This window comes from Stegodyphus dumicola, chromosome 1 (genome assembly GCF_044657685.1).
Source record: "Stegodyphus dumicola isolate Sdum_Otavi_A_Nest chromosome 1, ASM4465768v1".
NCBI lineage: Eukaryota > Metazoa > Arthropoda > Arachnida > Araneae > Eresidae > Stegodyphus > Stegodyphus dumicola.
Window position 1 is genome coordinate 118,004,036 of NC_140768.1, and position 12,945 is coordinate 118,016,980.

General features: G+C 32.5%; 1 protein-coding gene across 1 annotated transcript in view; it reads right to left on the reverse strand.

Moving 5' to 3' along the window:
- Window positions 1–12,945, reverse strand: part of LOC118192583 (tudor domain-containing protein 5-like) — an 85,637-nt gene that overhangs the window by 46,142 nt on the left and 26,550 nt on the right. The window contains exon 7 of the mRNA XM_085813814.1: window positions 8,956–9,032. Within this exon, the coding sequence (XP_085669940.1) occupies window positions 8,956–9,032 (77 nt within the window). The remainder of the gene's footprint in view (window positions 1–8,955; window positions 9,033–12,945) is intronic.

Sequence of the window (12,945 nt, forward strand, 5' to 3'; positions counted from 1 at the left end):
CTATAATTTAAAAAGCAAAAACTTTCAATAGCTGAAGAAATGTGAAGTATGAGCAGGCATGAAAAACTTTAAATGTTTAAAATCAAATGCATAAGCTCATATCAGTAACTGTTCAAACAGCACTATATTTTAAAAGTGAAGATTTTTGATAGCCAAAGAAGCAGACATGAAAAACCATTGTATTTTAAAAGCAAACCTAGAGAAAATAACCTGCGGTAAGCGAAAATGTTTGCTTCTGAGCAATGAACAAATGTGCTAAACCAATATTTTCACCAAGGATTCATAAAGACAAATAAATACTCCATTATGCACAATATCAATACTACTACAGTACAAAGTCCGAAATCCAGACTTGTTGGGACTTCGGCGATTCCGGATTTGGGATTTTTCCGGACATTAGATCATCAATTTAAATCTGGTAAGATTGCATGCAGAAATTATACAATTCAAATTATGGAACCGTAATTTATGAAATAGGCAGCAATTATGATCTAAAGCGTATCAAAATTTACAAAAAAGAAGCTTAATATTTATTTGTTTACGTTATTAAACATTTCTTTCAATGTAAATTGTTTTGCTTTGCTTTTTGTGCTAATACTTTCTTTTTAATTCTATAAACAGACATAATTTCTTGTTCAGTTACAAAGCTCCACTGTTCAAGTCCTGTAATTGCTGTGTTGAGAATACTGACTAACTTGTCAATCGAAATTTTTTCATTTTCAATAACCCTCTGTCACTTTCTTCACTATCGGTAGCAGTATTTTCTGGATCTAGAACCAAATTACAGATTTTGCCATCCGTTAATTGATTGATGGTTGGGGCACTGTCATCGCAATAAAAAACTTCTGTTATATCATCTTCATTTGTTACAGCCTCTCCACATTTCTTCACAAAATCCATTAATTGGAAAATTTCACCTTTTTAAAATATCCAAAAACCTTCAAATGTGAGACTATCATCATCATCCCCACCCTGAAAAATGGCAGCTGGCCATAAATTATGCCAAGCACCTTTTTAAAGTATCTGGAGACACATTCTCCCATGATCTTACGATGCTCTACACCAAGGATGTCAAACTCGCGGCCCACAACAAATATTTTTGCGGCCCGGCCAATATATCGGCAAATAATAATATATAATAATAAAATAACATATCGACGAAGAAAAAAATGAAATGTTTACTGCTAAGTAATTAACGATAATTTATTCAGTGTTGTTAGATTACTCACAGCGAGCTGACACACACACTACTTAACCCCTTCGAGCCGGGTAGCGAAAACGCGTGCTTATTGCGGAGGCCAGCAGTGTCTTCCACGAGCCTCTCTCCAGGGCCGGGGGCTTTTTTGCTACTAAGCCTAAATCCATGAAATCTCCGAAGTATCAACGCATTGTTTAATAATGCTCTATAGAGTATTTAAACGGCTTATGCTTTATAGATATTTTTATATACATACTTTAATTACCTTATTTCTTGTTTAAATGCATATTTTACACATTTTATTTTAATTACTCACCATTTTATGACTTTTAACATTATACATCTGAAAACTAAATATATTACTTAAAATTCTCTTTTCGTATGAAAAATTTTAAAACAGGGATCTACACACAGTCCTACGTTACATTCCTTGAACTCGTAATAACTCATTTGCCGTTTTGGAGGAATTTTCCGGGAATGTGAACAAACGAAGCATCGTCGTCTCATTTTCTTATCAGTCTCTTCTGAACAAAGTTTTGGAAAATGTCTTTCAGTTAATCTTTCAGAATCAATATCAGAATATCAGAATTTCAGAATCAATATCTGAAATATTTTGCATCATTTCTGCTATTTCATGCTCTGTTAAACATTTTCGACGCTTCGACATTGAAACGGTAAAAACAGAAAGAATTCACGTCTAACAAGATCTAATTATTTTCTAAAAACTGAACTGTAAACCGAAATACTCAACGTTTTAGCGCATATAAAACTTCTACTTACAATAAACAACTACCACGTGCGAATAAAGTGCGATTTAAAGAGACGTCATAAATCACGCCATTCGGAAACATTTAGTTCCCCGTTTGTTTATATAATCAAAAACACGTGTATGTGAGTCATGCTTCTCTCATTTCGAGTAGAAGGTCTAATGTACATGTATCTGAAACCATATGGACATACAGTGCCATCTTGTGGCAGAAATTATAGTTTGAAAAACGTTCCAAGGTACTGGCACAAATACGTGACTGTCGGTAGTAAACGCAACAATGCTCTGGCACACCTGCGTGTCGACCGGTAGATAAGTGTGTTCGTTGCTGGCATGTATACGTGACAGTCGGCACGAAGGGGTTAAATTACAAATGCGTGTGAGTAGCTTGCGTTCAGCTACCTTCGGCTTTTGGGGGACACGTGCACTCAGAACTTGTATGCATCCCCCGATAGCCGAATGTGGCCGAACTCATGGTCTCAGTTTTCCAATCATAGTTTTGTACGATATATTGGTGCATGCATGTGCATGCACTTTGCTTTATTATTAATTATTACTTAATTCTAATTGTTACGGATTTCATAGTTATTTATTTATTTAGTTTTTTTTTATTTAGAATTGTAATTAGATTTGCTTCATGTTGCCTTAGCAACGCAGGCGATTTTTGAAAAAACAGCTGCGTTGGAAGGTTAAAAATAGAACAGCGCGTGCATTTAATACCTAATAAATAAATATCTCGTAATTGCTGTTGCCATCCACAAAAATCCAGATATTTATAGATGTATCCAGTATATTCGAGAAATTAATTATAAAGCTTATAAAAGCCGAGAACAAACAACTCATCTCAGTAGTAGCTGTAGTTCTAGCAAACTGTTTGTTTACTTAATGCTGTGATTGATTTGTAGCGATTTCGCTGTGAGATAGAATTAGTTTCTCTGTTTTGAATTGATTTTTGCTAAACGTTTGACATTTTGTGATATTGTTAGAATATTTTTGAATAAATATTTCAGCATTTTGATTTATCTCTTGTGGAAAGAATAAATTTTTGTTAACTTTTTAACGTTAATCGTGTTTATTCCAGCCTTTTGTATTCAGTACGTCTATATTAAAACCAAGTGGTAGTAAAATTAAACGAAAAATTGCTGACGAACATAGAATATTCCAAGTAAAATGGGAATTAGAATATTTTTGCTGTGAAATAAAAGATAAAATAATCTGCTTGATATGTAATAATACTATTAATGTACCAAAGTTATATAATATTAAACATCATTACGAACAACACAAATCGAAATATAACAATTACGAAGGATTAATGAGAGAAGAAAAGTTGAAAGAGCTCAAGTTAGGAGTGAAAAAGCAACAGTCCATGTTTAGTAAAGTATTGCAAGAAAGTGAAGCGGCGGTACATGCAAGCTACGTTTGTCCTGGAAATGTGAAGGCTTTTCAATCAATTTCATTGTCTCGAAATGCAGTTGCGGAAAGAGTTACTGAATTTAAGCGAATTTAAGTGATCAGATCAAAGCAAAATCATCTAGTTTCGAAAGTTTCTCCATTGCCTGTGACGAGAGCACGGACATTAGTGGCAAAGCTGAATTAGCAGTGTTTCTTCGTTCTTGTGACAAGAATTTTAACATTTTTGAGGAATTACTGGAACTAATACCGATGCCTGGTACTACCACAGGAGAAGATATATTTACTTGTGCTTTGGACTTCTGCAAAAATACAATCTACCTTTGGCAAAATTAAATTCTGTAGCTACAGATGGCGCTCCATCAACGACCGGGAAAAACAAGGTATTCGTAGTATTACTAAGAAAAAAACTTAGTGAAATTCGCGGTTCAAACATTCATCATATACATTGTATTATACATCAAGAAGTTCTATGCACGAAAGTAATAAATACGGAGAATGTTTTGTCATATATAAAAAAAGTTATAAATTTTATAAGATCTCGAGGTTTAAATCAGCGTCAATTCGCTGCTTTCTTAAGTGAGTTAGATAGTGAATATTCGGGTTTGTCCTACTATACCGAGGTACGTTGATTATCTTGCTCCAAGATTCTCAAACAATTCTGGGATTTGAAAGAAGAAATATGTCAGTTTTTAAAAACAAAAAATCAAGACGTAAGTTTGTTTTACGATCCAATATGGATACAAGATTTATCTTTCTTGGTTGATATAACCAAACACTTAACCGATTTAAATTTATTGTTACAAGGAAAAGATCATATCATTACGAACATGTTTGACATAATTAAAGCATACAAATGTCAACTAGTTCTTTGGGAAAAACAACTTAAAAATGAAGATTTGACGCACTTCCCGACGTGCAGCATGAACAAATCAAGTTTAGTAGATACTTGTTCGTATCAAAAATACGCAGAAAAAATTGCAAATTTAACAACTGAATTTGAAACGAGGTTTAATGATTTTAGTTCCCTCGAAGACAATTTTTTTTACTTTCTTCGATTTTCTCAATAAGTATTGACTCAGTACCCAGCCATATGCAAATGGAGGTGATCGAGATTCAATGCAACTCAAATTTGAAAGCAAAATTCATTGAAGTGGGCGTGCCTGAATTTTACAAATATTTACCAGCCAGGTTTGAAAATACTCGAAAATTCGCATATGAAATTATTTCCATGTTTGGTAGCACTTATCGGTGCGAGCAGTTATTTTCAGTCATGAAAGGTAATAAGTCTCCTATTAGAAACCGTATTAATGATGCTCACCTTGGGTCAGCGTTGAAAGTTATCACTGCAAACAAAATTTCTCCCGAACTAGGAAAGATAATAGCAGAGAATAGATGTCAAGTATCAGGACGTAAACATTAAATTTTTCTTGTTCTTTTCTATATGAATATATATATATGTGTTTATTATTGTATTATTCGAAATAAATCTACGTTTCTATGAATATTGATTTTTTTTTTTTGCGGCCCGCCTAAAGTTAAACCTTGTTTGTTTGGCCCAAGTGTACCTATGAGTTTGACATCCCTGCTCTACACAGCAAATTTTATGCTAAAATATTTCAAAAATTCTTGCCACTGTTCAAGAAATTTAACATGGATTTTAAAAATGCTACTTTATATTTGCATTCCAGCGCGTGCACTATTCCGATATCCATAGACTGAATGATGGACTTTCAGGGACTTTCAGAGAAGAATAATACGGATACATTATTTTTCAATAAAACTTTAAGTGAAGTATGAGCCGAACAGTTGTCCACAATCAGGACTATTTTTGAGTCATCGGGTAAACCAACCGAATTCAAATGTTGCCGAGCCTCGGGTATGAAGTGATTTTAAAACCAATCATTCATTAATGCTTGTGAAATGCTTGTGAATCATTCATTAATGCTTGTGAAAATTCATTAATGCTTGTGAAAAAAGTCAATTTAAAAATATGAGAAAATAAAATTATCAAGTTTAAAATTTTTAAGTTTCATATAGAGTTATTTAGACTATAAAAATTAGGTGAAGTTCTTGTATAGAAAACTGGATCTGTAGAAGCAATATCATGTGGTTAAAAAAGTTAATTTCAAAATATAAAGACAAATTAAAATTATTTAAATTTTGAACCATATATGTTTCTATTGTATTTTCAGAAAAAAAGCTGGAAATAAAACCTTTTGAGAATACATAGTAAACAGAATTGAAGTTTAGATCATTTTTAACAAAACATATGTTTTAAAGAAAAGTGATTATTGTAGTTATACTTAATGAAAAATCCAAGTTTAACAAATACCACTGGTTTATTAACCCTTTTCGGCACACTACCCTTTAAAGTCCGAGTTTTGGTATTTCAAAAAAAAAAAAAGGTAGGCAGTCTAATTAGGTTTAGAGGAGTACACAAGTAAAATTTTGTGAAGATAGCACTTATCGTTTTAATTCTGTGGGTGTGTCCAAAGTGGCACACTGATTGAATAGAACTTTGAAAAGAGTGCTGAAACGAGCATTGTTCTCAATGAACTGACCGATGAGATGTGGAGAAAAAAGAATATACAGACTCTCAATTGTCCTAGATTATCTGTGAGCCCGGTCCGGGCACACCTAGGATTCGCCATTTGATTTTAAGCAAGATTTCAAGGTAAAAATTTAAAACTAATATAGAATAAGGAGATTAGCATACAGCCAAAAAAATAACATAGAAATTTCTTTTCAAACTATTCCTTTTATACCCTAAAAAAAATCTGGAAGTTTTTTTTTTGAAAAATGAGGGTCTTAAAAAAACTAAACATGGCTAAAATATATGGACTGGTTTATGTTGAGCTGCCATCTACTATAAATAAAGAAGTTTCAGAGTAACCTATAAATTTACCATAAAAGCTTGTGTCATTCATGCTCTCTTATTTGCACTATAACGGATAAAATCGTTACTCCTTTAAATGCTAGAGGGCGTGCATGTTTTTTTTTTAACAAATAAATAAACTCTCACATATACTATAAGGCTACATATTATATTACACATATATTATAAGGTATCTAGCACCGGGCCCTAGATAAAGCCTCATAGTATATGCCACATATACTATAAGGCTTTATCTAGGGCCAGCACTAGATACTGCCTGGTGCAGGCTCTGCCAGTCCTAAATTCTGCTACAAAGCGCCTTCCTAAGTTCTAAATTTTTGCCATGCCTAAACTTTGGATCACAGTGCTTTCCTTAAACTATAAAAAAAACTTCTCATCCCTTAACTTTTCCGCTTGGTGCTTCCCCAAATTCCAAAAATTTTGTCTTTTCTAAATTCTACCACCACTTCTGGGTTTATGGTGAATAACATATCAGTTATTCTTTATTAAAATAGCACTATATGTACTCTTTTTGGCCTATGAGTTTCATTAACAAAATTTATTTTTAGCATACGAAAAGAAATTTTTGTTGAATTTTTCTTCGTCAACAGTTCTTAGAGCATTTAAAAATCTATAATCATCGCCCAGCTAATGTTACCATAAAAGGTTGCTATACTCTTGTTATTCAATTACTAATATATAAAAAAAAGCTTAGACATCACTGCATGAGTTATTACTGAAGATGTTATGTATTGATAAATATGCAGTGATGAAAGCAAAATATAATAAATAATGACTCGTCAGGTCAGCATCAGATATAAAAGAGGTGAATATTTCAGTTTGAGATGTATGCCAAGCAGATACTCAGCTACGGAGGCAAATTATTAATCTAACAAATTTATGCTTACATGGCTTTTCCACAATGAGGTATTTTATTTAGTGCCTAAATAAAATTAAGAATTGGAATTTTTAAGTGAAAATCTCCACTTGTTTTATTATGGAAGGAAAAATCAAATGCACACGCATAAAGCATACAAAAAAAAAGTTTGTGCCTTTGAGGTCTGGATTTTGAATCATTCTGGAATAACGGACATCCGGATTTTGGACTTTGTACTCTATTACAATTTACATGAATCAAAAAAACTATTTACTTTAATTTGTCACAAAGTATGTCCAAGGCATCTGATATTTCCGGTCCGACTAGATGGACGTAGAAATGATCAGGGTGAAATACTTCTGCTACATACACTGGACTATACTTTGTGTAATCAAAATTAGGAGGAAGATTCTGTATAGGAAATTCCGAACATGGAGAAGCAGCATCATGAAGAATAACTGAAAAAAGTCAATTTAAAAATATGAGAAAATAAAATTATCAAGTTTAAAATTTTTAAGTTTCATATAGAGTTATTTAGACTATAAAAATTAGGTGAAGTTCTTGTATAGAAAACTGGATCTGTAGAAGCAATATCATGTGGTTAAAAAAGTTAATTTCAAAATATAAAGACAAATTAAAATTATTTAAATTTTGAACCATATATGTTTCGATTGTATTTTCAGAAAAAAAGCTGGAAATAAAACCTTTTGAGAATACATAGTAAACAGAATTGAAGTTTAGATCATTTTTAACAAAACATATGTTTTAAAGAAAAGTGATTATTGTAGTTATACTTAATGAAAAATCCAAGTTTAACAAATACCACTGGTTTATTAACCCTTTTCGGCACACTACCTTTTAAAGTCCGAGTTTTGGTATTTCAAAAAAAAAAAAAAAAGTAGGCAGTCTAATTAGGTTTAGAGGAGTACACAAGTAAAATTTTGTGAAGATAGAACTTATCGTTTTAATTCTGTGGGTGTGTCCAAAGTGGCATACTGATTGAATAGAACTTTGAAAAGAGTGCTGAAACGAGCATTGTTCTCAATGAACTGACCGATGAGATGTGGAGAAAAAAGAATATACAGACTCTCAATTGTCCTAGATTATCTGTGAGCCTGGTCCGGGCACACCTAGGATTCGCCATTTGATTTTAAGCAAGATTTCAAGGTAAAAATTTAAAACTAATATAGAATAAGGAGATTAGCATACAGCCAAAAAAATAACATAGAAATTTCTTTTCAAACTATTCCTTTTATACCCTAAAAAAATCTGGAAGTTTTTTTTTTAAAAAATGAGGGTCTTAAAAAAACTAAACATGGCTAAAATATATGGACTGGTTTATGTTGAGCTGCCATCTACTATAAATAAAGAAGTTTCAGAGTAACCTATAAATCCTTTTTCATTCAATTTTTCTGTGCGTACAGAAGGAAATTTTTAGGTGTGTCCGGACCGGATACACTGTGCCGCAAAGGTTTCAGATTTAAAATTAGAAAACTCATACAAATGGTACTTTTTTTTATTGCTTTATCATTTAAATTCTTTCATTTTCTCTATCTACAGACATATTTTTGAATTGTAAATATATGAAGCCCCCTTCTCAAAAGCATAAGCAGTCTGTGTGATAATTACAGTAAAAAACAGATCATAAAACATTTGTAAAATAAGTAAAATACATAAATTTACCTATTTTAAGAACAGGTAAATTTATGAATTTCCCTATTGTTCACAAAATAAAAGGATATATTGCATTTTTCTTATTTATGTATTAATATTATATATATTTTTATATATACATAGTGTAGCAAGAAATTATTCTTATTTACCTCATCTCCAACAATTCCAAGTAAATGCTGCCTTCTCGAAATATCACCATCTGGTATCAAATGAAGAGTTTTGCAGTCTAAAATGAAATTAAGTCTAAAATTAAATTTAAGAAAAATAAAAATAACATGGTATACTTGACATTTACTTTAGAAAAACACCCAAACAAAAAAAGGATCCAAAAAATAAAAATGTACATTTAACTTGTTTATTTGCAAATCTATGGCCATATTCAAAATATATCTGTGGAATTCATAGAGTTGGTAAACCACTGAAACTCTCGCACAAACTGTGCAAGATGTAAAGAAAATTTCGAATCATATTCCAATTAAAAAGTACTAAAATATTATTTTTAAAAAGTATTATTTTTATCATTTGATACTATTTTATTAGAGATCACATAAAACCACATTTCAGACTTTTACTAAATTTACTTTTATTTTAAAACAACTTCTTTTCTTAATACAGAATTAAACACATATTTTGCTTTGTTTCTATTTTTTAAAGTTGATTTTATCAATGCAAAAGATAAATATTTATCCACCTACATGAAAAATACCATTATTCAGATGCTAAAATGACTTAACAGAGAGTGAACTAAAGGCTTCACTTACGGCCGAATTCTTTACGTATTTCAAAATACGAGGGCTATCCAGAAAGTAGATTACGTTTCCGCCTGTGTCCGCTAGGGGCGGGGCTAGCGCGGCCATCTTGGTGTCAGAGCGTTGCGCAGCTCAGTCTGCATCTAGCCGTGCTAGTGAGAGGTTCGTGCTGTGCTCCGTTCAGATACTGTGACGGTTTGAAATGTCTGCGTTAATTGAAAATCCCGTGAGCTGCGAGGTGCGCTCAGTAATAAGGTTTCTGACTGCAAAAAACTGTAAACCGATAGAAATCTATCGGCAGCTTCGTGAAGTGTATGGGGACAACATTATCACTGAAGGTGGAGTGCGTCAGTGGGTCATAAGATTTCAAAATGGCCGAACCAATGTTCACGACGAAGATCGAAGTGGGAGACCCAGCATAGTGACCGCCGAACTTCTCGAAAAAGTCGATGCTAAAGTCCGTGAAAATCGAAATTTCACAATAACGGAACTTTCTTTGAGTTTTCCACAAATTTCGCGAAGTTTGTTGCACGAAATCATCAGCGAAAAGCTTGGTTACCACAAGTTTTGTGCAAGATGGAAGGCAAGAAGAGGTAACGAAGTGGTTGAAGGCGCAGGCGGCCGAATTTTTCGACGAAGGAATTTCCAAGCTCGTACATCGCTACGATAAATGCCTTAATTTGTATGGTGACTATGTAGAAAAGTAGTATTTGAGTGTGGCTTTCATCTGTATATAATAAAATTTGTTTCCTATACTTTGTTTATTTTTTTATTCCAAAACGTAATCTACTTTCTGGATAGCCCTCGTATATTGCCAAAGGAGAGGGAGGGATGTTTTTATGAATGATTTCTGAAAGAAACTGGCCTGGACCTTTGTTACATGAGGTGGGGAAAATCCCAAAAATTCAATGCAGTCACCTTATTTAACAATATTGAACAGAATCTAAAGCAAAATAGGTTAGGGTTCTGCCTCTCTGCTGGTAAGCATCTTTAAAATAGAACCAAATATAGATTTTGTGTTGTATCGAATTCGGCGTAAAGAGGTTTATTAAATGTAACTATTCTACCTGCAACACACAAACTCATGGAAAATAAATGTTAACTGCAGTGATCCCTAAATAAAATTTTATATTTAGCATAAAAAGGAATGCAAAAATGATCTTTAAATTTCTGTACTTACTAAAAATCCCCTTTATTATGTTAAATTTCATAAGCATCCACCAGTGGAACAGTTAATGCAGAAAATGGCATTGCAACAACAAAATGGGTAAAAGAATATCTGAAATAGATGTCTCAAATATGACACAAGGTAATTTTCACAGAAAAATCTAAATTTTAACTACTTTCTGTGAAACATGTGAGAGTATGAGGTGTTTTAGGGATGCTTCTTGTTGTGCACACAGCAATCAGATTATTTGACTTTTTCATCATTCATGTATTTCTCATCATTCAAGAAACAAACACTTTGCAACTTTTCTCTGCTTTCATTACGTTGCTAACTGTCCAGCAAAAGAGGTTACTTTTAAGCCTGTTTTAGCATCATATAGATGACATATCTTTCTTTCTAATCACCTCTAATTTTGATTTCAAATGACAGCTATGCAATTTTTCATTTCAACTTAGCATCCCACATTTTATTTTTGTAAAATAAAATAATAAATAATATTCATAACAACAATGCTAATACTCTACTGCTTCTATTCAGTAAGTTTCTGCAGCATTCTGACATAATTTATGCTTATCTAAAATTTGAAATTAAACATTCCATTTCAGCATGTCAAATATATGATTTGACTGTCAGTGATATTTCACTCCTGCATCACATTTAAATTGACAGGCCTATACAGGGAAACTGAGCCATACCATATATGATATGCGGGGAGGGAAGAGATTAATAAATATCATACAGTCAAAAGTCTTTAATCCGGACTCGTCGGGACTTCGGCGATTCCGGATTATCGATTTTTCCTGCTTATAGATCACCAGTTTAAATTTGGTAAGATGGCATGCAGAAATTATAAAAAAAAAATTATAAATATATTTATAATGATGAGGAATTTGATTTAAATCATATCAAAGACGGAATACATCAAGATGAAATACTACATTTAATAAGGAATTATAAGCAGAATAAAATAAAAACATCTGCCCTGAAGATAAGGATAGTGCTGACCGATCAACGTCCAGTTCACTGCGCGCCGCAACGTTCATCACCATTATCCAAAGTGTTTCAGCCACCAGAGCTCTCTGCCTGTCTGTGAGATATTATTTCGCAATGCGCAGATTGTATGCGTAGTTCGCATTTTGTTCTTGCATTCTTAAAACCGCTAATTGTAACTCTGTCGTGTTACTTTGTGCTGTGTTGTGTTCGAGAGTTAAAACCGCCGAATAAAGGTTAAATTTTACAGTCCACTCGCAGTGATGTATTCTTAGGTTTATTAATTTAAAGTTAAGATACCGCTTCGCAACATTATTTGGTCCGTCGAGCCGGAGCTTCGAGAAAAACCCACGCTTGTGAATAAGAATTCTACGTGTCCGTAATGGAGTTGATAATGCAATTTCGGTTTAGAATTCTCAAGACTTACGGAATGAATACAGTGTTCGAGGTGAGTGAAATAGCTAACGCATTTTAATTGCATTTGAGATTTCCTTATTGCTACTATTGTTGTGTTTAAAGTATTAGTAAAATCGAGAATTTAGAATATTTTCAAAATGTCAGATATAGAAAAAAAGCGAAAGAAAATTTTGAAAACACAGTTAACTAAATTCATTGAGAGAATAAATTATGATAACTTAGATAATGCTGAAGCTGAATTAATCTTAGAAAAATGTAAAATTTTTAAGGAAGATTTTAAATCTCTATTTAGAGAAATTTATACAAATTGTGATGATGAAAAAATAGACACTTTCGTTGACGAAGAACAGTCGATTTTAGAGAAAATTGAGGAGGTTCACTTAAAAATTATTCGTAAGTTAAAGATTTACAAGGTAGTAAATGCAAATGGCGACAAACCTGTCGTACCTGAATCAATCTCTGAAAGTTTAAAGTTACCGAAATTATCTTTACCCACATTTAGCGGAAATTTAACTGAATGGATAACATTTAAAGATTTATTTAATGCTAGTGTTCGCAACAATTCAAATCTTTCTGGAGCTCAAAAATTACAATATTTAAAGAGTTCTTTGAAAAATGATGCTTATCGCATTATTCAGTCAATTCCCATAGCTGATCAAAATTTCAGTATTGCTTGGAATTTACTAGAAGAGAGATTTTCTAATAAGAGAGAACAGATATTTGCTTTTATTAAAAGAATTCTTAACGTTTCACAAATACAAAAGGAATCTGCATCCTCGATATTAAGTTTAGTAGATAACGTAAATGAAATAACT